This window comes from Molossus molossus, unplaced genomic scaffold (assembly GCF_014108415.1).
Source record: "Molossus molossus isolate mMolMol1 unplaced genomic scaffold, mMolMol1.p scaffold_m16_p_6, whole genome shotgun sequence".
NCBI classification, from domain to species: domain Eukaryota; kingdom Metazoa; phylum Chordata; class Mammalia; order Chiroptera; family Molossidae; genus Molossus; species Molossus molossus.
This window is the reverse complement of record NW_023425399.1, coordinates 24,996,389-25,023,079: the sequence shown is the minus strand read 5'-3', so window position 1 is coordinate 25,023,079 and position 26,691 is coordinate 24,996,389. Positions and strand designations below refer to the sequence as shown.

General features: G+C 45.3%; 1 protein-coding gene across 4 annotated transcripts; it reads left to right on the top strand.

Moving 5' to 3' along the window:
* The first annotated feature begins 506 nt into the window (after positions 1–506).
* Positions 507–25,732, top strand: NSFL1C (NSFL1 cofactor). Of its 4 annotated transcripts, none has more exons than XM_036245327.1 (10): positions 556–678; positions 3,284–3,381; positions 10,143–10,217; positions 12,910–12,915; positions 13,517–13,682; positions 14,549–14,641; positions 15,951–16,060; positions 16,461–16,598; positions 22,135–22,299; positions 23,957–24,372. In XM_036245327.1, exons 1-10 carry the CDS (start codon positions 577–579, stop codon positions 24,117–24,119), a joined length of 1,116 nt encoding a protein of 371 aa, XP_036101220.1. In that variant the 5' UTR covers positions 556–576; the 3' UTR covers positions 24,120–24,372. The 4 variants fall into 4 exon arrangements, with proteins under 4 accessions (XP_036101221.1, XP_036101220.1, XP_036101222.1 ...); XM_036245329.1 differs by lacking the exon at positions 556–678 and adding an exon at positions 7,852–7,976 and having other exon boundaries at positions 3,282–3,381; positions 23,957–25,732; XM_036245328.1 differs by lacking the exon at positions 12,910–12,915 and having other exon boundaries at positions 507–678; positions 23,957–24,360.
* The last annotated feature ends 959 nt before the right edge of the window (positions 25,733–26,691 follow it).

Sequence of the window (26,691 nt, the reverse complement as noted above, 5' to 3'; positions counted from 1 at the left end):
GGGCTGGTGCACGTCGCATGGGCCCTAAGACTCACGCGGAGTAAGATGGGGAGCCACGGAAGGGCTGGAAGGGAGGAGTGACCTGGTATTCAAGGTTTGCTTTTGTTCCCTAGAATGTAAGCAAAAAAGAAGGCAGGAATTTTGATTTGCTTGTTGCTGAACCCCAGCCCTGCAAGAGCACCGGGCCCTTGATAACACTCAGTAAATATTTGACAAGTGAGTGAACGAATGAATAAACTAATGAAAAGACGGATGAGTCCACGGATAACTGCGGTTCTGGCTCCTTCAGTGATCCTGCATTCTATCTATCCTTGTGTTTAGGACCCGCTCCGCCTCTCATTCTCCGCGCCGCTCCGACCGCGCGCCGTTGGGCTGCGGATCTGCGCTGAGCCCGCTAGAGGGCGCGGAGCGGCGGAATTTCCCGCACGGAGGGCTTTGCGTGAGGCACCACGTGGGGCGGGGCCTGAAGGCGGGCGCCGCTGGGCTGGACCGGGTCCACCTGCGGACGGAACGCGGCAGCACGGCTGAGGCAGTGCAGCGACGACCGGAGTGGTTTCGGCGGCACACGGGGCGAAGATGGCGGAGAGGCAGGAGGCACTGAGGGAGTTTGTGGCGGTGACGGGCACTGAGGAGGACCGGGCTCGCTTCTTCCTTGAATCGGCCGGCTGGGATCTGCAGGTAGCGCCGCGAGGCAGGCTGCGTCGGGCAGGCCGGGGGCTGCGGGGCGCGGGCGCCTAGCACGTCAAGCCCGTGGTGGCCGAAGCGCACAGTCATCCCGCCGGGCCGCGGCCCGACACAGGCCTCAGGGGCCCGTGGCCGCTTGCCCAGCGTTGCCACCTCGGCTTGGTCGTGGTAAAATGCGGGCAGGCCCGGCCCCCACCTGCTCTGTCTGGCCTCAGTTTCCCCTTCTGCCTGGGCGGTTCGCTGGGCCAGTGAGACTTTGGGCACTGCAGCAACCCGCGTAGAGACGGGGAGCCTGGGGGCGTGGCGGCCGCGCCGAATCTCGGATGGAGGCCGGGCTGGAGTGACCAGCTCCGGAGTGGAGCCGCGCCGGGGACGACGTGGTGGTTTGTTTCCATTTCCGCAGCTCGAGCGAGCAGCCGGGTCAAGGATTTGGCCCACGCCCCCTCCTACCTAATTGTTGGGAGAAACTACCTCGTGGGTGGTGGCGCAGGGTTGTAGTGTATCTTTCTTGGTTACTTAAAATGGGGGTCTCTTGGAGATTATTGTCTAGTTAACTGGCACGTATTAAATATTCACAAATACTTATTGAATAAGACATTAAGATGAGCCGCACAAGGCAGGGATTTTTGTAAACTGTTTAATCACCCGTGCCTAGAACAATTCCTGGCACTTAATAGGTATTCAGTAATTGTAGAAAGAATTGTGTAAATGTTTCTGGCCAGCATACATCTTAGGTTGAGGATGATAAATATTTATTGACTACCTATCATGAGCCAGACGATGTGCTAACAGCTTTATGGATCTTAAGTCATTTAAACTTTGCATTTTGCAGCCAGGGTTTAGGGAGGTTAAGTAACTCAATCAAGGCCTCAGCACTACCAGGTGGAAGAGAGACCATTAGAACTCAGTAATGTCTGGTTCCAAAGCCCAAACTCTTAACCACCGTATACACCTGGCAGTTTACATGTGATAATTTGTTTAATCGTGGCAACACTGAAGTAAAGACAACTAGTCTTATTGTATAGATGAGGAATTGGAAGCTCAGAGGGTAAGTGATATGCCCAAGGCTACAGTCAGTAAGTAGTGAGGTTGGGATTTGAACTGGGTCTGCTGACTTCACCATTTGAATTGCTTCCCCAAAGAGATAAAGCATCACACCTCTGCAGACACACAGTGTGAATGAAGCCCTTGTACAGGGCAGAAATGCAAAATGCAGCCTACGCCCAAAAGACCTAGAAGCTCACTGTGTTAAAATTGGCAAGTCATCAGTCCCAGTCTCTTCACACTATAGGTGGGGAAATTGAGGCCTTGCATATGACATGACCTGCCTGGCTGGGCCAGGACTTGAATGTAGGCACCTCTCAGTGCCAATCTGGTGCATATCCCATGACAGTACACTTTCTCCTGGCAGGCCTGTTATGTCCTGCAAAGGCACACTGCCTACAGTGGGTAGGTTATATTATATCCCATGAAGGCACACTATTCCTAGTCGGCAGATTTATGTCCCATAACAGTTCACTGCCTCCTATAAGGCTGGTGACCTTGAGGACAGGAGCCATTTCTTTTTCATCTCTGTAGACCTCAGAACTCTTTATTTCTTTGTGCAAAGTGATTAGTAAATACCTGCCCTTTGAGTCGAGAGAAACAATCACAAATGGCCAAAAGACTTCCATATTTCTTGTCTATAAAGCTAAGACTTGACTATGCATAAGTATTAAAAGGTCCTCTCATCCATTGTGCAGGTTTGATGGGATAGGTGGCCCCATTGCACATATTAGGAAACCGGGCCTCAGAGAGAAAGTAGAAGTAGCAACCTGAATTGGCCTCACAGTTCCTGACTCCTTACGTAAGAGCTGAGAATAAAGGCCTAAGCACACTGCCTGGGATGGAACCTGGCTCTGCTCCTTAACAACTGTGTGACCTTGGCAGTTTTCTTAATTTCTCAGTACTTCTGTATCAACTATAAAATGAAAGGATGATAACTGATTACATAGGGTTCTTTGAGGATGAAATGAGTTAATACATGTACAGTTATAATCAGTGCAGCACATAAATAAATGCTCAATAAATGAACATTGTTTTTACTAGATCGCATTTTTTTTTTTTTTTTCCTCACCCGAGGACATTTTTCGATATTTTGTTCAGATAGAGTGGGAGGGAGAGAGAGAGAGAAACATTGACGTGAAAGCGACACATCGAGTGGCTGCCACCCGCACCCAACCAGGGCCGGGGACAAACTGCAACCAAGGTACATGCCCTTAGCGGAAACCGAACCCGGGTCTCTCCGGACCGCAGGCGGACGCTCTAACCGCTGAGCCAAACCGGCCAGGGCCACATTTTTTAGTCAAATGAAAACGAGGAGTGTCTCCATGCGAGCCTTCCTTCTTGCCTTCCCCCCAGCCTCTATCTCATATGAGGTGGAATTTGTTTCAAGTAGTGTGAAGACTAACAGTTTGTCTAATTTTCTATGGCCCCCAGATGCAGACCTACTTGTAAGTGTGGGCCATATCTTTGTGTCTTTGCTTCTTTGTACTCAAAGGAGATATGTGTTAGATGAAAGCCTGTTTAAGGGTCACAAGTTATTACCTCTCTGTTTCAGATCGCCCTAGCAAGCTTTTATGAGGATGGAGGGGATGAAGACATTGTGACCATTTCGCAGGCAACCCCCAGCTCAGTGTCCAGAGGCACAGCCCCCAGGTAAGGGCCAATTTCAATTATTGTTATATGGGTGTACTTCCAGCATTGATGAGGGACTGTTTCCTAACTTGACAGAGGGTTCAGGCCTGGGGATATGGACCAGTGGGTTTGAGTGAGAAAACTGGACTGGTGGGTCGTCGTTACTTGTCCAGAGGAAAATGCTGACGGTGTTCTCAGAAGCCAAGTTTGTGCTAGCACCTTAGAGGAATTCTGTATGGAGCCTGCTTTCCCCCAGTCCAACCCTGTTTGACCTGACTGTTCCTTTCCCATAGAGTTAGGCATAACACACTCAGGTGGGGATTTATGATCCAGTCCTGAGGGAAATCACAGAATCTACTTTTAAGATGTTTAAGGATCTTGCCCGGCCAGTATAACTGAGTGGTTGAGCATTGACCCATGCAACAAGAGGTCACTGATACAGTTCCTGGTCAGGGCACATGCCCAGGTTGCAGGCTCGGTCCCCAGTAGGGAGCATACAGGAGATGGCCAGTCGATCTTTCTCTCTCATCGTTGTTTCTGCGCCCCCTCTCTAAAATCAATAAACAAAAAATATTTTTTAAAAAATAGAAGATGTCTGAGGGTCTTTTATTTATGAAAAGTGAGGAGTGGCTTCTCCATCTCTGGAGTTTTTTAATAGAAACTGAAGGACTTCTTTCCAGCAGAGCTGTAGATGTAAAAGATTAGACTTTAAAAAGGGTTTTGTTTTTGACACTTTAGGATGCCCATTACTCGATTAAGAAGTCAGAGAAAATAAACTTGTGTAACCCATCCTTTCCCAAATAGATTACAGAGACCTTATCTTATTAGGTGAACTGCGGCTAATCTTTATAATCCTATTTGCATCCCCTGTCCCAGCCACCTTGGTTCCAAGATTACTAGGGCAGACCTCTTTTGTGACCTGTAGAGTGAGACAGTCCTGGTCTTCCAGGAAACTGGTAAGGCCTCTCCCAACAAAAGTGTCTGAACTGGCCCTGGCCAGTTTGGCTCAGCGGTTAGAGCGCCCTGGCCTGCAGACCAGATAGTCCCAGGTTCGGTTTCTGCTAAGGGCATGTACCTTGGTTGCGGTTTGTCCCCAGCCCCGGTTGGGGTTGTATGGGTGGCAGCCAGTCCATGTGTCTCTCTGACATAGACGTTTCTCTCTCTCTCTTCCCCCCTTTCTCCCTCCCGCTCTATCTGAAGGTAAATGCAAAAATGTCCTCAGGTGAGGATTTAAAAAAAAAAAAGTGTCTGAACTGCAACTTTCCTCTCTGCTTTAACTTGATTTGCTTCAATTCTCTGGCATATGTTTTTACCAGAAAAACTTATTTGGGTTTAACTTTAACCCTGGAATATAGGTATGGTGTTTCTTTGCCAGTGAAGTTGCTATTTGTGTTTCTGAGCCTTAAATTACATCTCCTTTGTTTGTTTGTTTTTGTTCATCGTCACCCAAGAGTATTTTTCCATTGATTTTTTAGAGAGTGTAAGGGAGGGGACAGGAAGAGCGACAGAGACAGACATTGATGTGTGTGTGAGAGAGAGAGAGAGAGACATCAGCATGAGAGAAACACATTGGTTGCCTCCTGCATGTATCCCGACTGGGACTGGGGATAAACCTGCACCCCAGGTACATGCCCTTGACTGGGAATCAAACCCACAGCCCTTCAATGCATGGGCCAATGCCCGAACCACAGAGCCACATTTCCTCCCTTTAAAGAACACTAACCCCAGATCTCATTGCTTCCTTAACTTCTTTCCCCACCTCCCATTTCCAGAGGAAAGAGGTTGTAGGCAGCTGATCTTTTTATTATTCATAGGTGTTATCCTGGGAGATGTCCTTAATGGCACATCAGGGTATTACTGCCTGGGATATGTTTATTAGTATTAGGGCTCTTCTTGCAGGTACTGGTAGAGACAGATGATTTCCTGGAGTGTGAGTCTTTCATAGTCACCCCAGGTTACTGTTGGGATGTTGGCACGTCAAATACAGAGCAAGAAAAGTTGAAACTTAGCCTATGATGCCAGTCACGTATTCACACTTCTCATCTCTACTAATCCCAAAGTCCTATCAAGGGAGTGGTTTAATAGAGCATGAGCCTAGGAGCCTAACTGCCTAGGGTCAAATCCTGGCTCTTTCACTGTGGAGATTTGTGACCTCGGGCAGGTCACTTAACATCTTAGTCCCTCAGTTTTTTTCACTTGTCAAATGCGAATGGTAGTTAGTGCCTACCAACCAGGAGATTAAATGAGTTAATACTTACAAAGCACTTTGAACACAGTAAATATTAGCTGCTGTTATTGTCATTTTATTATCATTAGCATCTATTCTCACTGTCCCCATTTTTTTGGTGTGTGTACCCTGTCATTTCACAGCAAGTACACATATTTAAAAATAGACATAAAAGTAAAAGAATCAAAGAAAGTGTAATGTTAAGACTGAGGGGAGTAAAAAACTGAACACGTGCATACCTAAAGGCCTTGCTTTATTGCTTTGGTTAAGCCTCAGACTTGGCATTGAGGGAGAGGGAGGGCACAGTTTGTTGCATTGTTGACCTTGCCCAGAAGGAAAATACTGACTACATTCTCAGAAGCCAAGCTTGTGCAAATACCTTAAAGGAATTCTGTGTGGGGCCTTCTTCTGCCCCACCCCAATCCTGTTTGACCTGACTACTGCAGGACACTTAGCCTTCCTCTGGGCTCTCCCCATGCCCCACTGTGATCTTCGCAGATATCGTCCATGTCGTCACTGCTGCCATCAACAACAATTAGTAAATTACTCCTTTGACTCTAGAACAAGCGTTCTTAGTGGGAGGCTCTGAACCCTTTGGAGAAATCCAAGGAGTGAATGTGAGAAGGTTCATAAATTACCTGCAATTGTAGGCAAAAATTTGTATGTTGTATCTCTCCTGGTAAGGAAATTGATAGTGTTTGTCAGATTCTCAAAGATCTACGGGACATAAAAAGATTAGTCTTTGCTATAGGAGAAAGCCTAAATTCCTCTGTAGTAACAGCTGTCATTTATTGAGCACTTACCAAGTACCAGGCACTGGGCTAAGTGTGTGTGTGTATATATATATATATATATTTTTTTTTTTTTTTTTCCTCACTACAACCCTATGAGGTGGGTACTGTTATTATTCTCATTTTACAGATGAAGACACTGAAGCTGGGCATCTTCCCAAGATCATACAGCTAATAAACAAGGATTTAAATGCAGATCTGTTTCTGGTTCCAGCATTCAGTGTTCAGCCAGAATGTTGTACTACCTCTCCTTGTGGACATTCAGGGTCCTCCAGAGTTTGCCATGAGCCTTCCATCCTAACCTTAACCCCTTTTTCTCATTTACCAGACTGATTTCTTCGGTGTCTCAATTTTGCCTTATTTTTGGATCTGCTTTTGTTTGAGCCTCTCACCTGGTTGGGCATGCCCACTCTTTTACTTTCTGCCTGTCCAGATCATGCTTCTTTCCAGGTTTAGCTCCATCCCCACCTGCCCTATTGAGCATGTTATCCCCAACCCATAGTCAACAAGCACACTGCAATCCTATTCCTCAGAACTCCAGTCACAACTATAATCATTCACTCCTTTGACTCATATCCTCTTTGTTCTGCTCGGTGACATCTCTACTGTGTTGTCGTGAACTCTTCTCCTGACATTTAACTTAACTTTTTCTCCCTAAGTAAATTATAAGTTCCTAGAAGTGGTAGGGCTAGTATTTCAGGAGCACCCATGTCTGTCTAGCTCTGCCAGATATTCTCGCCTATGTTTTGTTCTTATATCTCAATAGCTGTGCGAGTAGGTCAAGATGCTGAGTCTTAGGTTGAATACCTTATAGTTGCTGTTATGCCCCTTTCAAGCCCAAGTGTGTCTAAATCCAGAGCTACTTCTACCTGCCTGTTCAGCATCTCCTACCCCTATACCTAGCATAGGGTCAACCGAGAGGTAGCAGTTAATTCCTTTTTTTTCTTTCATCTAACAAAACCATACTTTTTGAGAATTTCAGGGATTGCCATTATCTAATCTAAAACTATACTGTCCAGTATGGTAGCTGCTAGCCTCATGTGGCTGTTTAAATTAATTAAAATTAAATATTTGTACTTAACCACATTTCAAATGCTCCATAGCCACATGTGACTAGTGGTTTCCATATTGGACAGTCTGCACTGCAGAAAATGTGATCTGACAGAAGACTTTTGTGCCACTTCAGGGTGCCAGAGTAGCCCGGGAGATAAGAATTTTGATGCTGAAAAAAATGAGATTTCTGAGACATTTTGCCAGTTTGTGGAGGACACAGACAAAATATTCTGAAATTGGCAGTGTCTCTAAGACATCCATGCCATTAAGGTAACTCAGAGCAGTGGTTCTCAAACTTGAGCATGCATCAGAATTTCTTGGGGGGGTTGGGGGTCCTTAAAAGCAGATTGCTAGACACTCCTCCATAGCTTCTGTTTTAAGAGATCTAAGGTGGGGCCTGAGGATATGCATTTCTCACAGTTTCACAGGTAATACAGATGATCCAGTCCAAGAACCAACACTTTGAGAACCACTGCTCAAGAGTAGTACTTGACATGTGCTACACCATGCATCAGTACCCCGGCTGTTCACAGAAAACCTATGAGGTTGGTGCTGTGATTGTCTCCATTTTCACATGAGAAAATGAAGGCTTAGAAACTTTATTAGTATGCCCAAGATCCCAGGGTGTAGGAGGCTAAGTTGAGATGGGACCCAGATATGTAGACACCAGAGTCTGTGTTAGGTACTGTCGCAGTCTAGGTATAAGAACTTTGGGGAAAGACTCAAACCCATAGCTAAAGCAAATGGTTTGCTCAAGCAAGTGTACACATGTGTATCTGAAGGTGTTTAACAACAGAGAGACAGGATTTTTCTTTTGAACCATGTCATACAGAGCATCCGGGAGGTAGCTCTCAGCTAACTCTAGCAGGGAATGTGTTTGCCTCATCAATTGGTCTTTGTCCTCCCATTTCTAATTGATGGAACCTCAAAGCATGTTCTGTCCCCTGTTTGTCTCCTTGAAATAAATCTTTAAGACTGAACTGGAGCTTTCTTCCTAGTAAACAACTCTTCCTTCTCTGTCTAGTCTCACTAAATCTGTGTTACCCTCTTGCCACCATATTTTAGGAACGCTGCTATTTTCTCCTAAGAAATACAGAAAATGTTTTTATAAAATGTGTGTTCTGTGATCCATTAAAAACTAAGATTGTGCCCTGGCCAGTTTGGCTCAGCGGTTAGAGCGTCCGCCTGCGGTCCAGAGAGACCCGGGTTCCGTTCCCGCTAAGGGCATGTACCTCGGTTGCAGTTTGTCCCCGGCCCTGGTTGGTCGTGCGGGTGGCAGCCACTCGATGTGTCCCTTTCACATCGATGTTTCCCTCTCTCTCTCTTCCTCTCTCTCCCTCCCACTCTGTCTGTACAAAAAAATGGAAAAAAAAACCAACTAAGATTGTTCCTTGAGGACAAATCTAAACTAGAAAAAAAAGTGGCAGTGGCCCTGGCCAGTTTGGTTCAGCGGTTAGAGCGTCGGCCTGCGGTCCTGAGAGACCCGGGTTCGGTTCCCGCTAAGGGCATGTACCTCGGTTGCAGTTTGTCCCCGGCCCTGGTCGGTTGTGCGGGTGGCAGCCACTCGATGTGTTCCTTTCACATCGATGTTTCTCTCTCTCTCTCTGTTCCTCTTTCTCCCTCCCACTCTACCTGAACAAAAAATGGAAAAATGTCCTCGGGTGAGGATAAAAACAAACAAACAAAAAAAAGAAAAAAGTGGCAGTGTAAGACAGTGTCAGAGGAGGGAGTTAACCTTCTTCACACCCATTTTTAGTGTACCTCTCTACCATACCCCAGACAACTCTGCTTTTTTTTCTGAACACTAACAAATACTTCTTGACTGACCTACAGTAGAAGCAGACTGAGGCCTCCTTGCCTGCATATTTTTTTCATTTTTACATCTTGACAGCTTGTCCTTCCTCTAATGTGTTACTCCTGTTAGTGTCTGTGCGTGTGCATATGCTGCTTTCCTGTAGTGCCCTGCTGGTTCCCTACCAAGGCCTCCTTGCCTGCATATTTTTTTCATTTCTACATCTTGACAGCTTGTCCTCCTTCTAATGAGTTACTCCTGCTAGTGTCTGTGCGTGTGCATATGCTGCTTTCCTGTAGTGCCCTGCTGGTTCCCTTTCCCTGCCAGCCCCACCACCCTTTATCCAACTGGCTGGCAGTCCGTCAGTTCTTTAGCACTCAGTCCAAATGTTGCGTTTTTCTGGGAAATCTTTCTTGATGTTCCCTCATTCCCCCTCAGAACATCGCTCTCTGCTCATGTGCCCCACGTGCTTCCCTCTGTCATACCCCTAGTGAACAGTATTTAGTGATGGTTTCCTGGCCAAAGTGCTACTAGCTGATAAGCAGCTCAACAGTAAGAACCATGTGTGTTCATCTTTATAGACCTGTCATCTAGTTCAGTGCCTAGCACAGGTATTTCCTCAGTATTTAAAAATTAAATGATGAAGGTAGCTATTTATTAGTAAGTTTTTAAAATAGTACAGAGCCCAATCTCATTCCCCCCCTTCTAACTTATTCTCCGTCCTGTGTGACCTTGAAGAAATAAATGCCACATTATTTTACATATAAATTTAGAGAGGTTATCCCTCTTCCACAAAGATCCTCTTCCTGCCCTACCAAAAAATATCTAATCCCAGTGTCCTCAACTCCTTAACAGCTGGTAATGGGGGTTACCTTTCTTGAATACCCTGAGATTATTTTGCTCTTTTCTGCATCTCCAGCGATAACAGGGTAACATCCTTCAAAGACCTCATTCATGACCAAGATGAGGAGGAAGAAGAGGAGGAGGGCCAGAGGTGAGTCTTTCATGGGGGAGCACAGACCACAGAAAAGTCCTTGATAATGTGTAAATCATGGTAATGTGTAAATCATCTAGAAGGATAAACATGTTTGGTTATCATTAGCCATTCCTACTGTGGACTAGTCACACACATACTAGAAACAGTCCTCCCCCCTCCTCCCAGAGAGTAGAACTAATCTCTGTTCCCTGTCACTACTTTTATTTTGGTGTATTCTGGCTTTATTTTGTTTTTAATTGTTAAAGTAATATGTATTTATTGAAGAAGATTATGGGAAGGGAAACAAATCAATAAGAAAGAAAAAAGTCATAATACTGTGACCCAGAGGTAACCAGGTATCAGTATTTTTGCTGTGTTTCTTTCCAGCATTTTCTTTTTAATTAAAAGCAATACATCACAGCCCTGGCCAGTGTGGCTCACCTGGTTGGGTGTTGTCCAGTGCACTAAAAGGTTGCTGGTTTGATTCCTAGTCAGGGCACATGCCTGGGTTGCAGGCTCAATCCCCGGTAGGGGGTGTGCAGGAGGCAACCGATCCATGTTCTGTTCTCACATCAGTGTTTCTCTTTCTCTCTTCCTCTCTCTTTCCTTTCCTCTCTCAAAAAACCAATAAGAATTAAAAATAAATGAAAAGCAATACATCACATAATAAACAGAATAAAGGACTTATACCTAAATGTATATTCCCCCACTGTATGTATATACATACTGTTTGTTTTTTTTTATTCCTCACCTGAGGATATTCCTCCACTTATTATTAGGTAGAGTGGGAGGGAGGGAGAGAGGCAGAGAGAAACACCAATGTGATAGAGCCACATTGACAGGTTGCCTTCTGCACGACCCGACCAGGACTGGAGACAAACCGCAACTGAGGTATGTGCCCTTGACCGGAATGAACCCTGTCATTGGTCTGAGGGCCAGTGCTCTAAACGCTGAGCCAAATCGGCCAGGGCTATACTGTTTGTTTTTAACTTTTAGGAATGTTATAATGAGATTAGTGTTTATTGTAGGAAATACGGAATAGTGTAATGAAAAAAATATAACACTCATCCACTGTGTTGGTAACTATGTTAATATTTTGGTGTGTTTCTACTCAGTCTTGGTTCTGTGTATAAAATATACTTTGTTTTATTTTGTATTTTACATGGTGATAGTCAGATAATGTTTTTTGCTATTGTTGGGTTACTGCTACATCTTAAACACTTCATGTCATGAAAACTCTTCATATATGTTTCCAATGACTATAATAATAATCCATTATGCAGGATGTCTGACATTTAGATTGTTTCATTTTTTTTTTTTTTTTTTACCACTGACGACTGTAAATGTCAGTGCTATGAACATACATTTCAGATTATTTGACTACATTTCAGATTATTTTCTTAAAATAGTTTCTAGAAATGAAAATACTAGGTCATGGGCATGAATGTTTTTAAGGTACTTGATCTTAGGCCCCTAGTTTTCAAGGCAAGGCTAGGAGATCCTTTAATAAAGACCTTACAGTCCATTGAGCAGAATTTTATCTACCTGGAATGAGCAAGAATGAACTGGCTGCAGCCTCATTTCACAGATTTTGCTTCTCCATGGACTCTGCCTCGGTCTGTCAACCATTCCTAAGGAGCATTGTGTAATCACTATGGAAATGCACTTAGCTCATTATGGTCACACTTTAAGAAGTGAGCTGAGAAATTACATGTGTTCTATTCTCTGACTTCATCTGTATACACTTTGCACTGCCTCAGAGCCTTCTTAGATATGCTCAAGGTTTAGAAACAAATGTTGCCCTGGCCGGTTTGGCTCAGCGGTTAGAGCGTCGGCCTGCGGTCCGGAGAGACCCGGGTTCAGTTCCCGCTAAGGGCACGTATTTCGGTTGCAGTTTGTCCCCGGCCCTGGTTGGTCGTGCGGGTGGCAGCCACTCGATGTGTCCCTTCACATCGATGTTTCTCTCACTCTCTCTCTCTTCCTCTCTCTCCCTCCCACTCTATCTGTACAAAAAATGGAAAAATATCCTCGGGTGAGGATTAAAAAAAAAAAAAAAAAGAAAAGAAAGAAACAAATGTCAATTTCAGGGTTTTGCACTCCTTGAATGACAGGCAGTGTCATCAAGTATGTGAATGCCCAGCTCCTAAATGACCTCTTCCTCCATTCTGTCACATCTTCCATACATTTACTTTTCTTTATTTCACATCCTGATTACTTTCTTGGCCCCTCAGCGTTTCAGACCTGATGACACTGGTGGTGGTGGTCTTGCCATAGCCTGTGGCTTTTTCTTGCATTCCCTAGGGAATGTCAGGAAATAAAAGGCTGAGACTAATTTTTATAGGTTCTTAAGTCCCCCTACCCAGGGACATGCTATTGACTTAGCTGTGAATAGAAGTGATAAGGAAGGAGCTAGCCAGGCTATGTGACTCCTGGTTTTCAGACCCAGGTAAAAAAGTGCTAACTTAATCTCAAGCCATGTTTGGCCCATTGCAAAGCCCAATATGGGTATCTTGAGCTTGTCTTTGAGCATCGCTGACCTTTTCCAGTACCTCATTTCAGTGCCTCCAGTGTATGTTACAAGAATAGCAAGGTGAAGTGAGGCTTGGGTGAGCTCTTGGTGCTGTGTCACACCACCTTACATGTGTGCATTACTCTGTGCTTGTTCTTTTGCATACATCTGCTGATTTGAACCTCATGGCCCTGACCTAAGGAGCAGGTAGGTAGGGCATGTGGTTCTTCCCTCCCATTTCAGAGACAAAGAAAGTAAGATACAGGGCAATGCACTGGCTTGCCCAGGGTCCCTCAGCAGCAGAGCCAACACTGGAGCCTCGCTGCCTGTACTAACCATGCCACTGTCACTATTAACCCAGAGCTGCTAGTGGTAGCTGCTTCTGACTGTGACCATAGTTGCTATGTTCTGGAGAGGTGCTGGCCACCAGATGGATAGTTGCCAGTTGGGACTCTCCGGAGCTGACGTGCTGTCATGCATGCCTGGAATGCCCTTCCCTGATTTCTTTACCTGATAAATTCATCCTCATCCTCAAGACTCAATTCAGAAGACACCCTTCTTAGGAAGTCTTGACTGTCCTCCCAGCTCAGTGTTCCCAGAGCAACCCTTATACTGACCTCTGTTGCTGCTCACACTGCATTATGCCTGCCTGCCTCCTTACACTTGTCCCCAACTAGACAGTCAGTTCCTTAAAGATGGGCATAGTACCCTTTGCCTCAGTGTGCCCAGCACCTAGCCCAGAGCTTGGTACATGCTATACTCGTGTTTTCCAAGAGTGTTTGGTGTCAGATGTTTATTTTCTACACAGGTTTTATGCCGGAGGCTCAGAGAGAAGTGGACAACAGATTGTTGGCCCTCCCAGGAAGAAAAGTCCCAATGAGCTGGTGGATGATCTATTTAAAGGTGCCAAGGAACATGGAGCCGTAGCTGTGGAGCGAGTGACCAAGAGCCCTGGAGAGACCAGTAAACCGAGAGTGAGCATAGAGCAGTGGTTCTCAACCTTTCTAATGCCGCGACCCTTTAATACAGTTCCTCATGTTGTGGTGACCCCCAACCATAAAATTATTTTCATTGCTACTTTATAACTAATTTTGCTTCTGTTACAAATCACCATCAGAAATATGTGTTTTCCAATGGTCTTAGGCGACTCCTGTGAAAGGGTCTTTCGACCCCCAAAGGGGTTGCGACCCACAGGTTGAGAACCGCTGGCATAGAGGGTCATTTTCTCTGTCCACAGGACTCAGGTTCCAGAGCAGAAGAAGGAGATCCTCCTCACCCCAGTAGGGACTAAATTTTTGTTTTTTATTTGCTCACTTACTCTCATATACAGAAGAGCAGGACAGTTTCTCCCACCCTTTAACATGAAATCAAGATTTGTGACGATGTTTTCAAACTTGTGGCCTGTGGTCTAGGTTGGGTTCTGCACACATTTTATGTGGCCTATCTAATTTGACTTACTCAGTGTTTTGCTTTGTTTTAATTGAATTAGTAGCCACCTATTTATATAAAATCTGGATTTCTATCTCTTCGGGGAAATAAAAAATTCTTCATTGTTGTCCTGTACACAAATTCCTACTTGGCCATAATTATAATTAACTAGAGCTAGGAGTAACTTTTCCCTTGAGTCAAGCAGCATTCCCCATTTCCAGTTCTCACCTAACCATGGCCATTAAGTGGCATGTATGTGGCCCTGCATCTCTGCCTGGGCCTGTAGCTCTCTCTGAGTTTGATACCCAGATAAAGTGGATCTAGTAGTTAACAAGCTTTCAGTACATCATTGTATCTGAGTAACCCCACCACCACTGACCCACTCAAGCATTGATGAATTTGTCTTTTATAGCCATTTGCTGGGGGTGGCTACCGCCTTGGGGCAGCACCAGAGGAAGAGTCTGCCTATGTGGCAGGAGAAAGGAGACGGCATTCCGGTCAAGATGTGAGTATGCATCTGTCTTCCTTAGGGGGGATGCCTGTGAGCTGTTCTGCCATTTTTCGGAATTGGTCACATGTTATGCGTGAACCAGCAGTCTCTGAAAGGAAAGAGACAGTGCTCTTGCTGTGGCCCATGAACATAGGCTTACCTTAGAATCAGTGGTTTAGTTTTCATCTGGCTGGGCAGGGGGCTTGTGAGAAGGGTAGGCAGATGGGATGGACAAATAAAGGAGTTGACTAGCACTCCATGGATCGTAGGCAGAGGGGCAGTATATTCAGGGTTGTCTGGTGATACAAGCACAGCTAAAGAATCGGTCTCCAGACCACCTGAAGAGGCCTGAAATGCAACTTGAAAAAAGTTTTCTTACTATTAATTATCTAGTCTGCTTGTCTCTGTGCATAAGAGTTCCCCCTACAGCAAGAGTAATCATACTATATAAACGATTTTGAAGTAGTTTTAATTTAATATTTATGCCATAAACTTTTTTGTTTTGATTTTTTTTGTTTTTTATCCTCACCCGAGGACATTTTTCCATTTTTTGTTCAGGTAGAGTGGGAGGGAGAGAGAGGACCAGAGAGAGAGAGAAACATCGATGCGAAAGGAACACATCGAGTGGCTGCCACCCGCACAACCGACCAGGGCGGGGGACAAACTGCAACCGAAGCACGCACCCCTAGTGGGAACCGAACCCGGGTCTCTCAGGACCGCAGGCCAACGCTCTAACCGCTGAACCAAACCGGCCAGGGCTGCCATAAACTTTTTTATATAGCCTTGTCACCATTGGTTTCCATAATGTATTTGTTTTTTTAATCATTTTGGGTTTTATTCCAAAATAAAAGTCAAAGAAGAAAGTAGAAATTATCCACCTGAGGCAGCAGCTGCTAGGTGGTTTTTAGGACTGTTTTCTGTGACTATGTATAGGGAGTTGTAGATATTTTTAATGACTGCAAAATAGTCCATAGGTAGTTTAATTGAGCACAAGCTACATGCCAAGCACACTGGCAACCCTACTAATGAGGAAGCCACAGCTTCGATTGAGTCACCTGCTCAGAGCCACTGAGCTAGCAGTTGGAAAAACAAAGGCACAAACCCAGGTCTGCTTAAATCAGAGCCCATTCTCTTAATCTGTGCCGTATTATCTTCTTTTAGGTTAATACATACTTGGTTGGTTGGTTGAAATCCTCAGGCATGTGTTTGTATTTGTGTTTTAATAATGGCACAGTAAAAGTAAAAACCTAATAACTTGCAGGTTCAAAACGGTGTGTTTGCCAGATTCCTGAGTGTATGGACTGCTTACCTGCTGTTGTTACAGGTTCATATAGTGTTGAAGCTCTGGAAGAGTGGATTTAGCCTGGACAATGGCGAACTCAGAAGCTACCAAGACCCATCTAATGCCCAGTTTCTGGAGTCCATCCGCAGAGGGTAAGCAGAAAAACCCTTCTTCAAGTTCCATGTCAGTGAATGAGATGGCAGATGGAAAGAAAAGGCTGATCCGAATGTTTACTATTTAAGAAGTAAACATTTGTAAGCAGGTTTTACACAGTTGAGGTACAGATCCACAGATCTGCACCAAAATCCTCTGTGCCTGTTTGTCCCTTTTGGACTTCAAGCAGAGCCAAGTTACCAAACAAATACAGGTTTCTACTGTGTCTTTGAGCAGACAAGAAAGAAGGGGAGGCAAACAGGTAGCCACTAGAGTAGCCAGCTTTCTGTGGAGGCCCAGCGATTTTCACAGTTGGAACTGAAAAGTTTACTCTTGTACCCATCACTGTCATTCCCATCCTGGTCTCTGTGGATCCCAGCATTGCCTTTTCTCCTTCAGGGAGGTGCCAGCAGAGCTGCGGAGGTTAGCTCATGGTGGGCAAGTGAATTTGGACATGGAGGACCATCGAGACGAGGACTTCGTGAAGCCCAAAGGAACCTTCAAAGCCTTCACGGGCGAGGGTCAGAAACTGGGCAGGTAAGGAGTAGCACAGGTGGGAGCAGAACTGCTTGTCAGACTCAGCAGATCCTTTGTATTGTTCACTTTATGTAAATCTTTACTATTTATTTATTTTAATCCTCACCCAAGGATATTTTTCCATTTATCTTCAGATAGAGTGGGAGGTAGGGAGGGAGAGAGAAAGAGAGAGAAACATCAATGTGAGAGGGACACATCGACTGGCTGCCTCCTGCACCACCCCGACCAGGGCTGGGGTTGAAACTGCAACTGAGGTACGTGCCCAAAAGGAATCGAACTCACAACTCTGTTCTGCAGGCCGATGCTCTAACCACTGAGCAAAAGCAGCCAGGGCATTTTTTACTCTTTATAAAGTACTTCTCATTTTATTTTTATGTGAGGAAGATAGTATAGTGTGGCTTTGACATTACTAGACCTGTTTAAATCTTTGCTTTCTAGCCACATGACCTTGGAGTATATAGCCTTATTTTGCCCAGTTATAAAAAGGGGCTAATGAGAGTCCTCAGCTCTTTGATTATTGTTGCGAAGAGCACATAGAGCACTGCCCCACAGCAGGCGGTGTAGGCAGTAAGGGTAACACATTGCTACTTTGACTTGGTAATTCAGGGTGTTCAGGGCAGGGGTAACCTTGATGGCTTAAGGCTAAAACAAACACACACATTCAGGTCACCTGAAATGGGGATTCAGAGGGAAAAAGGAATCCTGGACTTTTCCCTCGCAGCAAGCCCTGTAGCAGCATTGTTTGGGATCCAAAGAAGCTCAAGGATACTGTTGCCCAGTGCAGGCTGCAGGTCCACCATTATGGTAGTTCTCTCTGTGGCCCTTCCTGATACTCACTCTGTCCCTTCCTGTGACTTTTTCTGCCTTGTGCCGTTTGCCACAGCCCGGTTGTGCATTCAGACCTCTGATAGAATCTGATTAATTGATAGCCACTGTTACCTCTGATAAGCAGAGTTCTCCCACCAGATTCTTGACCAACCCATAGGCAGGCTGTCTTCTCTCAGGGGCCCACTCACTTTTGGCCGTGGTCATGGAGTCACTTGACTAGTATTCTTCAGGGGGAACTGAGTGCACATGAGAGGCACTTGGAGCATAGTATGGTCCTTATTTTACAAAGGGAAAGCTGAGACTCTTGTACTTTAGGGTAACCCCTGGGTACATAACTGGTATGTGTTGGAGCTGGGACTGGAACCCAGTCCTTCTGACTGGCATTCCTTCCCACACTCCTCTTGCATAACAAGATACCCTCTCTGACCTAGATCTGGCAGCTCTTGAACTAGCCACTGCCCTTGCTCATCTCACCTTCATCTGCAAGGAACAGAGTGTGGTCTGTCAGCAGCTGTGCTTTTTCAGGTGCTGGCTGGCCCTCTCCTAGAATCTCCTACCTCCCTTTTGGCCATTGTGCCTCATCAGGGTCAAGAGTCATAGCTCAGGACCTTAGAGACTAACAGATTGTAATTTACCAGAACCAACATAGTTAAGTCCACCCTGTTCTCATCATTTCACTGACCACATTGGGGTCCCTGGGTTTAGTCCAGGACAGCTGTTCTCAGGATGGTCCATCTGCAACTTTCCTGTCAGCTATGGTAAGCTTTGTAGAGCACCAGATAATTTTTTTTCCTTTTATTATGAAAATAAAATGTGTTTCTTTTTTTTTTTTAAATAGTAAGTGTACATAAAGAGTAAAAACTATTCCTAAACCTAACTCCCAGGTATACATATCCTATTAGTGTCTAGGTATAGACACTAGTTTTATATGTATAGCTGTTTGTCACCTGCTATTTTGCCTAATCCATATAGTGTGGCAGATATATGTCTATAATATTATTTCTAATACTAATATAATTTTCTGTCCTGTGTATGTGCTATAATTGAACCAGTCCCTGCTGATAAACATTTAGGCAGCTGCCAGTATTAGGAATAATATTGCAATATCTCTGATTAAATCTTTGTATGCCCCTTAATCTTGGGCTAGAACTAAAATTGCTGACTCCAAAGGTCTTCACATTTTTAAGATGTTGTCAAATTGACCTCCAAAAATGAGGTATCAGTTTTTTACCCACCAGCAATCATAAAGAAAGGCTCAGACTCAGGACTCCTTACTCCATGCAGTTTGGGTTTGCTTGGGTTCATATTACTAGCAGGAAATGCTTTTACTATTAGAAGGCCCAACTATATGCAAAACTCCACATCTCAAAAAGTGAAAATATCCTTTTTTTTTTTTTTTTATCCTCACCTGAGGATATTTTTCCATTTTTTGTACAGATAGAGTGGGAGGGAGAGAGAGGAAGGGAGAGAGAGTGAGAAACGAGAGTGAGAAACATCGACGTGAAGGGACACATCGAGTGGCTGCCACCCGCACGACCAACCAGGGCCGGGGACAAACTGCAACCGAAGTACGTGCCCTTAGCGGGACCCGAACCCAGGTCTCTCCAGACCGCAGGCCGATGCTCTAACCGCTGAGCCAAACTGGCCAGGGCTCAAAAAGTGAAAATATTCTTAAGGAAGTCTATTTTAGCAGGATGGGAAGACATACTTTATTAGTGTGGGGGATGAACCTACAAGTCGTAACAGAGCTTGATAATCAGGTGTGCTGTTTGTCAGCTAAATAAATGTTCATTGCCAGTTCCATTTTCATTTTATTTCAGTTCTTGGTTTTAAAAAAAAAGTCTTTTTTGGTTTTTTAAAGTATGTTTTTATTGATTTTATTTGATTTTGTCTAAGAGAGAGAGAGAAACGTTGATGTGAGAAACAGCGATCTGCCGTTTCCTGCACAGCCTCTACTAGGGATCTAGCACACAACGCAGGCATGTGCCCTTTTGGGGAATCAACCGAACTGGCAACCTTTCTGTGCATGGGACAGCGCTCAACCAACTGAGTCACACCAGCCGGGGCTTTAAAAAAGTTTTATACAGCTAAGCAAGATGGGATTTTAGGTTTTTAGTCTAAACCTGATGGACCATTTGTTTTGTTTTGTTTTAGTTTTTCCTATAAATTTTACTGTGTTTTCCATTGTCATATCAATGAAAATCATCAAGAGCCAACAGTTTAAGAAACATTTTTCAGCCCTGGCCGGGTTGCTAAGCGGTTAGAGCCTCAGCTCATGGGCCAAAGAGTATCAGGTTTGATTCCGGTCAAGGGCATGTACCTTGGTCACAGTTCATCATCCCTGGCCCTGGTCAGGGTCGTGAGGGAGACAACCAGTCGATGTGTCCCTCTCACGTCAGTGTTTCTGTCTCTCTCTCTCCCTTTCTCTTCCTCCCTCCCCTTCTATCTGAAGATAAATGGAAAAATATCTTCAGGTGAGGATTAAGAAAAAGAAGAATTTTTCAGGTTTGCCTTAAAAATCAGTCAGTCCTAGGTTTTTCTCCGATTATCTGGAGAAATACTTTGAAAGGAATGAATAGATTGTTCTCAGTTGAAAAGATTTTTTTCAGCCCAGCTGGTGTGACTTCGTTCTTGAGCGTGACCCATGCACCAAGAGGTCACCAGTTCACTTCCCAGTCAGGGCACATGCCTAGGATGTGGGCCATATCCCCAGTGGGGGGCATGCAGGAGATGGCCAATCAATGTTCTCGCTCATCAATGTTTCTGTCTCTCTCCCTCTCCTTTCCTCTTTCTCTCTAAAATCAATAAAGAAAAAAACAAATTAAAAAAATTTTTTTTTCAGTTATATTACACTTTTTTTGTTGTTTTAACTATTGCAGTTGTTTGCATGGGAACTAATTTGAAGATTTGGACAGACTGCTTTTATTTGAGTTTGAGTGACAAACACCAAGAGTTGCACTTGAGTGAGACAAGGTCCTTATAGTGAGGGGATGAGGTTTGGCTGCTCACTGTGCTTTCTGTAGTAGTCAATGTTGATGGCAGAGTCTCAGGACTTAAAATTGTGGAAACAAAGTACCATTAGTATCTACTTTCTTCCCACTACAAAGGAAATGAACAGTCAGATGATTGAGGATCTTGATCTGAATGAGACTCAATTTCCCTGTGACTCATTATATGATATTTTCGGGGAGAAAGTTAAGAAACTCCTCCTTTTATAGGTGTCTGATCTGACCATTCTTGCCCATGGGTGAAGTACCCTCACTGCTACAGATGGCCCAGCCCCTGCTGGAGAGGGGTGGCTCGGGTGAAAGCAGTTCTCAAGCACCAAACACAGCTGGTCATTCTTTGAACTGATGCACATGGCTGTCCTACTCGCTGATTAGAGCAATTTGGAACTAATGTACTTTGAGTGTTTGTTCCCAATTAGAATTAAGTCCTGGTGTTGAGGTTTCTCCTCCACTCCCTACCCTGCCTGAGGGCAGTATAGGCTGGGAGTGCCTCTTGGGTAACCTTCTGTTTACAGCCCATGGATAGGCAGAAGCATCTCTGAGTGATTTGGGTCCACAATTGAGGCAAATATAAGTGGAACAGGACATTGAAGAATGATAGTAATCAGCTATTTGACTTTTTTCTACAGTTAACTAAGCACTATAGTAAACATTTCATATACATTACAGCCTTTAATCCTTTTTTGATCCCTATTCTACAAATAAGGATTCTGAAGCTTATTTTTTTCTTTTTATTGAGGCCAAGAGCGAGAGGTATGCTGGTTTACAGAAGAGAGACAAAGGCTCTAAATGGTTGTGGAGAATTGGGAGTTCTATATACATTTAGTGTTTGTCAGCCACCCTAAGTGCTTTACTTGATTTTTCCCTTAAATCTCCACAAAAACTGAGCAAGGCTGGTAGTTTTAACCCTTGTTAAAGATCCTTGTTACTACCCTTGTTGAAACTAAGGGAACTAAAGTAACTTGCTCAGCACCACATAGCTAGTGGATGAATTCCAGCCCTGGTCCATCTGCTTGTAAGATCTGAGTTCCAAACACTACAGCAGACACCATGTCTTATTCATAATGTATAATAATTTTTATGGTATCAGGCACTTAGTTGACCTTCGGGGAAATCCCCGCCTCTTCCCTGCCCTTTCTCATAGGTGACAGGAGTGTGAAATATACCCCTGAATGAGGTTTCAGTAGGGAATACAGGCCTGAAAATTCCATCACAGTGGAAGATTCTAGACTCATCCTTTATATCCCATCACCGCTGCCACGCTGTGTCAAACCTGCCTCCACTGCAGACTTGCAGTGCCCCTCTCCCCTCTCTCATTGAGGCTAAAATTCATCCTGGTCTGTTGGGCCCTCCAGCTTCAGGTCCTGGTCATTCTCATCCCAGGCTGTCATGCATCTAGCTTTCCTCCCTTTAAGCCCTTGTTCAGGTGAGGACACCAAGGAAGAGGGGTTGAATAACTTGTCCAAAGTTTCTAGGAGTGAGCAGGAGCTAGCAGTAACTCAGAATTTGAGGCGAATTCTGCTGGGCCTGTAAGTTCTATGAGGGCAGGCACCCTGTCTTAGTCACTCCTCGTTTCAGCAACACTAAACACAATACCAGAAGGAGCAAATGCTTAGTAAAAAGCCAAGACAACATTTCCCTCCTGCTAGTGGCCTTGTTTCTGTTACTCTCCTGGCAACATCTGTCTCCTGTCTCCTTAGCACTGCACCCCAGGTATTGAATACCAGCTCTCCAGCCCAGCAAGCAGAAAACGAAGCCAAAGCCAGCTCTTCCATATCAATCGACGAGTCACAGCCTACCACAAACATCCAAATACGGCTTGCTGACGGTGGGAGGCTGGTGCAGAAATTCAACCACAGCCACAGGTACTTTATGTTATCTGACCTAATTTATTCTAAGAGGGTCCCAGAGATACCCACAGATCAGGGGGAAGCAGGGAACTCATCTTTCTTCTGACCCCAGCAAGCACTCTGCTTCTCACAAAGAAAGCAATGGGATGGAAGACATGCAGGTCTGAAGCCTTTAGTTCCTACTTCCGTTAAATGTGACCAGTGACTGCTCACTTCCCTCCTGTGCATCTCATTCCTCATCTGTAAAATTAGGGATTGGATTCTGTAGGGATTTTTTAGGCATCAAACTCTGTTCAAAGGAAATCTCATGCTGAAGCCCAAGTATAGAATGATAATAATTTAAAGATATAGGGGAAAGGAGACACAGTACCAGCATCCCACCCATGGCTTCCTCCACCTCTCTCCTACAAGGGGCCTCTGAAAACCAGGCTATTAAGGTCTCTTCCAGATCTGGTATTGAGAATTCTAGAATACCTGCTCTACTATCTCAGACTATCTGGCCTGGTTCAAAGCAAACTGTGCCTCCCTCATTTTAAAGATGGGGAAACTGAGGCACAGGGTGATCCAGAACCTGCATGTGGGACTCAGTGAATGGCTTGACAATTGTTGTATGTTGACAAGGTTCACATGTCGGGTAAGCTGTGAAACAAGCCCCGGGAGCACATGGAGACTTCGTTCAAGTAGGAACTGTTCACTGCATTTTCAGGTGCTTGGTGTTTAAGGGAATTAGTTTATGTCACTAATCTGAGTTCTTTGCTTCAGTTTCATTTCACTCAGTAACTCCAGCCTTTCAGCATGAGTGTTGCTCACTCCCTAGGGTAGACAGCCCATCCCAAGTGCTTACCAGCTGGTGGGTGAGAGGACTGTTTGCTAAAAGTCTCAGACTGTATCATGGATCTCCAGGCCCTTAGATGTGCCAAATTTGGGTTGCATAAACTTTAAGTGTTGGAGGACAGAAAGAAGTTTGTGTAAGTGCTGTAGGGTAAAAGACTGTCTATTTTAGATGACTCCATTCTTCTGATCACCAGGTCCAGGACACAAGCGGTGTCTAGAGTAGGGATTCCTGGTACTCGAGTTGTTGACCTTCAGTAATTCTTCTAATACCTTTAGTGACTCAGAAAAGAGACATAATATTTGATATTCTTGTGGAATTCATGGTCTACAGGAGGAGACAGACCACAATCATATCCCAAAATTGTTTGATTACAAACTCGATCAATCAGTACCATGGAAGCAGATCAGGGAATGGAGCTTGGGTGGAAGGCTTTGTTGAAGAGGCAGCTTTTGAGCTGAGGCCTGAGGCTTGGTTAGGATTACAGGAAAAGTCAGAGGAGCCTCTAGAAAGAGGGACATCAAATATAGGCAGGGAGCGTGGTGTGATAAAGAACTAGAAAGAGAACAAGGGGAAGGAGGGTGGTGTAAAATTAGTCTGACCTTCAGACCACAGTAAGAAACATCTCACAAAGAAAATGGGAGCAACCCTGAAGGGTTTGAGGCAGGGGAGTGACCTGATCTAATGTGCTTCCAAAGGAGGGCTTTGGCCACTCTGGAGAAGGACAGGGTCAGGGTAGGGAACCTGGGGAATGTGGAGCAGCCTTCTGCAGGGTGGGGTTTGTGGGCAGAAAGAGAAGGGCACTGCTCACCCACCTCCTCACTCACCCCTGCCCACCAGGATCAGTGACATCCGACTCTTCATCGTGGATGCTCGGCCGGCCATGGCCGCCACCAGCTTCGTCCTCATGACTACCTTCCCGAACAAAGAGCTGGCTGATGAGAACCAGACCCTTAAAGAAGCCAACCTGCTCAATGCGGTCATCGTGCAGCGGTTAACATAACCACCTGGCCCTGCTGGGCGGCCTCACCTTCTTCCTGTGTTTCCCACGGCCAGCTGCCCCATGGGGACTGCCCCTCCCGCCCCCTTCTGAACACCCAGCGGTCCAGTGCCACGTCTCCTCCGTAGCTCTGGGTTCTTAGATCTCAGTTGGACATTTGTTTTCTCCTTAGTTGCATTTCCTGGGTTTTTGTGACGATCAATGGACTTTAAAGAAAAAAATAAAAACAAACAAAAAAATTGAAGAAATATCACCAGCATGTTATATGGAACCTCTACCAGTGAAGTAGGCTTTGATTGCTTTAAAATCATTTCTCTCGCCCTGGCCAGTTTGGCTCAGCGGTTGGAGTGTTGGCCTGCAGACCAGAGAGTCCTGGGTTCGGTTCCTGCTAGGGGCACATACCAAAAAAAAAATCATTTCTCTCCAGGGCGTGTGAGAAGAACCTTCCTGCATAAAAATTGCTTGCGGTGTACAATGCCCATCTACTTGTGTGTCCACCTGCCATTCCCATGATGACTAGTGGAGGATTTCCCCCTTTGTAAGGAAGGCAATGGGGGACTTGTAGAGAGAGGCTTTGCAGCCACTTATTCCAAGAACAAATCTCTTGCCCAGATTAAACCAGGCAGGAGCAAGAGGCCCCTGAGTGTGAGGTCAGATCTAGATGCACATGACTCCTTCAGATGAAAATAAATAACTTCCCTGTGCTCCTTTCACTCAAACCCTGGGAAATTCGAGCTCCCAGACCTGGGCCAGTTGAGATTCTAATTACACCTGCCTGCCCCCGCCCTTGCCTCCCCCATCATCTGGGCTGCTGTCACCCTGGTGATTCTCAGCTGCCCTGTCATTGCTTTACTCCATGTGCAGAAGTGTGTACCTGGGGAGTAGTAGGGGTATCTTTTCATTGGGAAACAGCTCGTGCCCACGTGAGTTCAGAGTTGGGGTATCTTAGTTAGAATCAAAATACCACTGAGCTATTTGATAATGATGTACGTGGCAAATCAGATGTTGAGGGTGGGGCGTACCTGTGCTACCAGTACCTTTTACTCTGCGTTTGCGGGAGCCTGTGCTGAGTACATTTTGAGTCAGTGCCTGGCTTTAGTGTGCAGGTTCTGCCTCATGGTTTCTCTGGCCTGCTGAGTTCGAGCTTGCAGCAACTTAGGCAGTCTGGTAAAGACCTCCTGTATGAATAAATGTGCTTTTTTTCTGTGCAAGTTTGGGAGAAGAGGATCACTGGGGTTTTGGAAACCTTTCCACCTCCCTATTAAGTGAACCACAGACTTAGAATCAACGCTGACTCAGAATCTCCTGGTTTTGAATATAATGTGCCTCAGTCCTCTTTCCAAGCAGTCATCACCAATCACTCCTGCTTCACACTCTGCGACAAGCCAAGAACCAACACTACTTACACCCAGAGCTGGGGAACGGCTTGGATTTCAGCCAAGACCCATCCTGAGAAAGGGACACAGCTTGGTGCTTCTGATCCCAAACTGGCAGGGGCCTGCGGAGCTGCAGCATCTGCCACAGCGTGTCCTCCAGCAGGTGGTGGCAACTGTGGAAACAACGCAGGTCTGGAAAAGCTTTGTAAATTATTGTCACCTTGACCATTAAAAACCAGAATGAGGACAGTGGAGTTTGGTACTTTCTAATGGGTTGCTTTGAAGAAGTTGTGTAATAACAGCCGCAGTTGTAAGTACTTCAGTGCCTCAATGGTCCCATTTTACAGTGCAAAACCTAAATCCCACAGCTGGTAAGTGGTAAGGTCTGCCTGCTTCCAAAGCTCGTGCTTTTATCTCCGTGCCCCATGGACATTTATTCCGTCCCCAGCCCTGGACTCCCTTCTCTCACCCTGCTTGAAAGTTTCTGCTTAAGTTCATTATTACACACCAAAAGAGATCACAAAGACACTACTTAAAACCTGCATCATCTAGACAAGCACAAGGGCCTGTTGGGATTCCCACCCAGTCCTGGGAAGTAATATAATTCAGCCACCACAGCTCAGGCCAGCCCAAGGTCAGAGGGCTTGCCAGCCACAGAATGCAGGAGCACACTGGTCCGGATCCAGGCTGGCTAGGGCTGTTTTCATCCTAGTCCTCTGGGTAGTCCAGAAGGAAAGGTTCAACCACCCAGACAGGCTTCACAGGTTTTAACTCAGCCACTGGTGCCGGGGCTTCTGAATTCAGGGCACTCATTCTCAACCAAGGCATTTTGTTAATTGGTAGGGCATTTTGAATCATCCCAAAATTGGTTGGCAAGTAAGGAGACCTGGAGTTAAATCGGCCAAGCCAAGAATATCGCAATGCATGGGACATGTCCTAATGGAAAGATAAAAATTCACTAAAAAAGGCAAATTTGTTGTGATGATACTCTTTCTAACAAGTTCAGTTTAAACTAGTCTACTGTGGGGCATATGTGGTGTTTCTGTTTGATCTTGTAAACCACACCATGCCAAACAACCTGTAGGTACAGTTTGGGGCACATCTGGTTGCTTCCTCAAAAGATGGCCACTGAGCCCTGGCCGGTTTGGCTCAGCGGTTGGAGCATCAGCCTGTGGACCAGAGAGTCCCGGGTTCGGTTC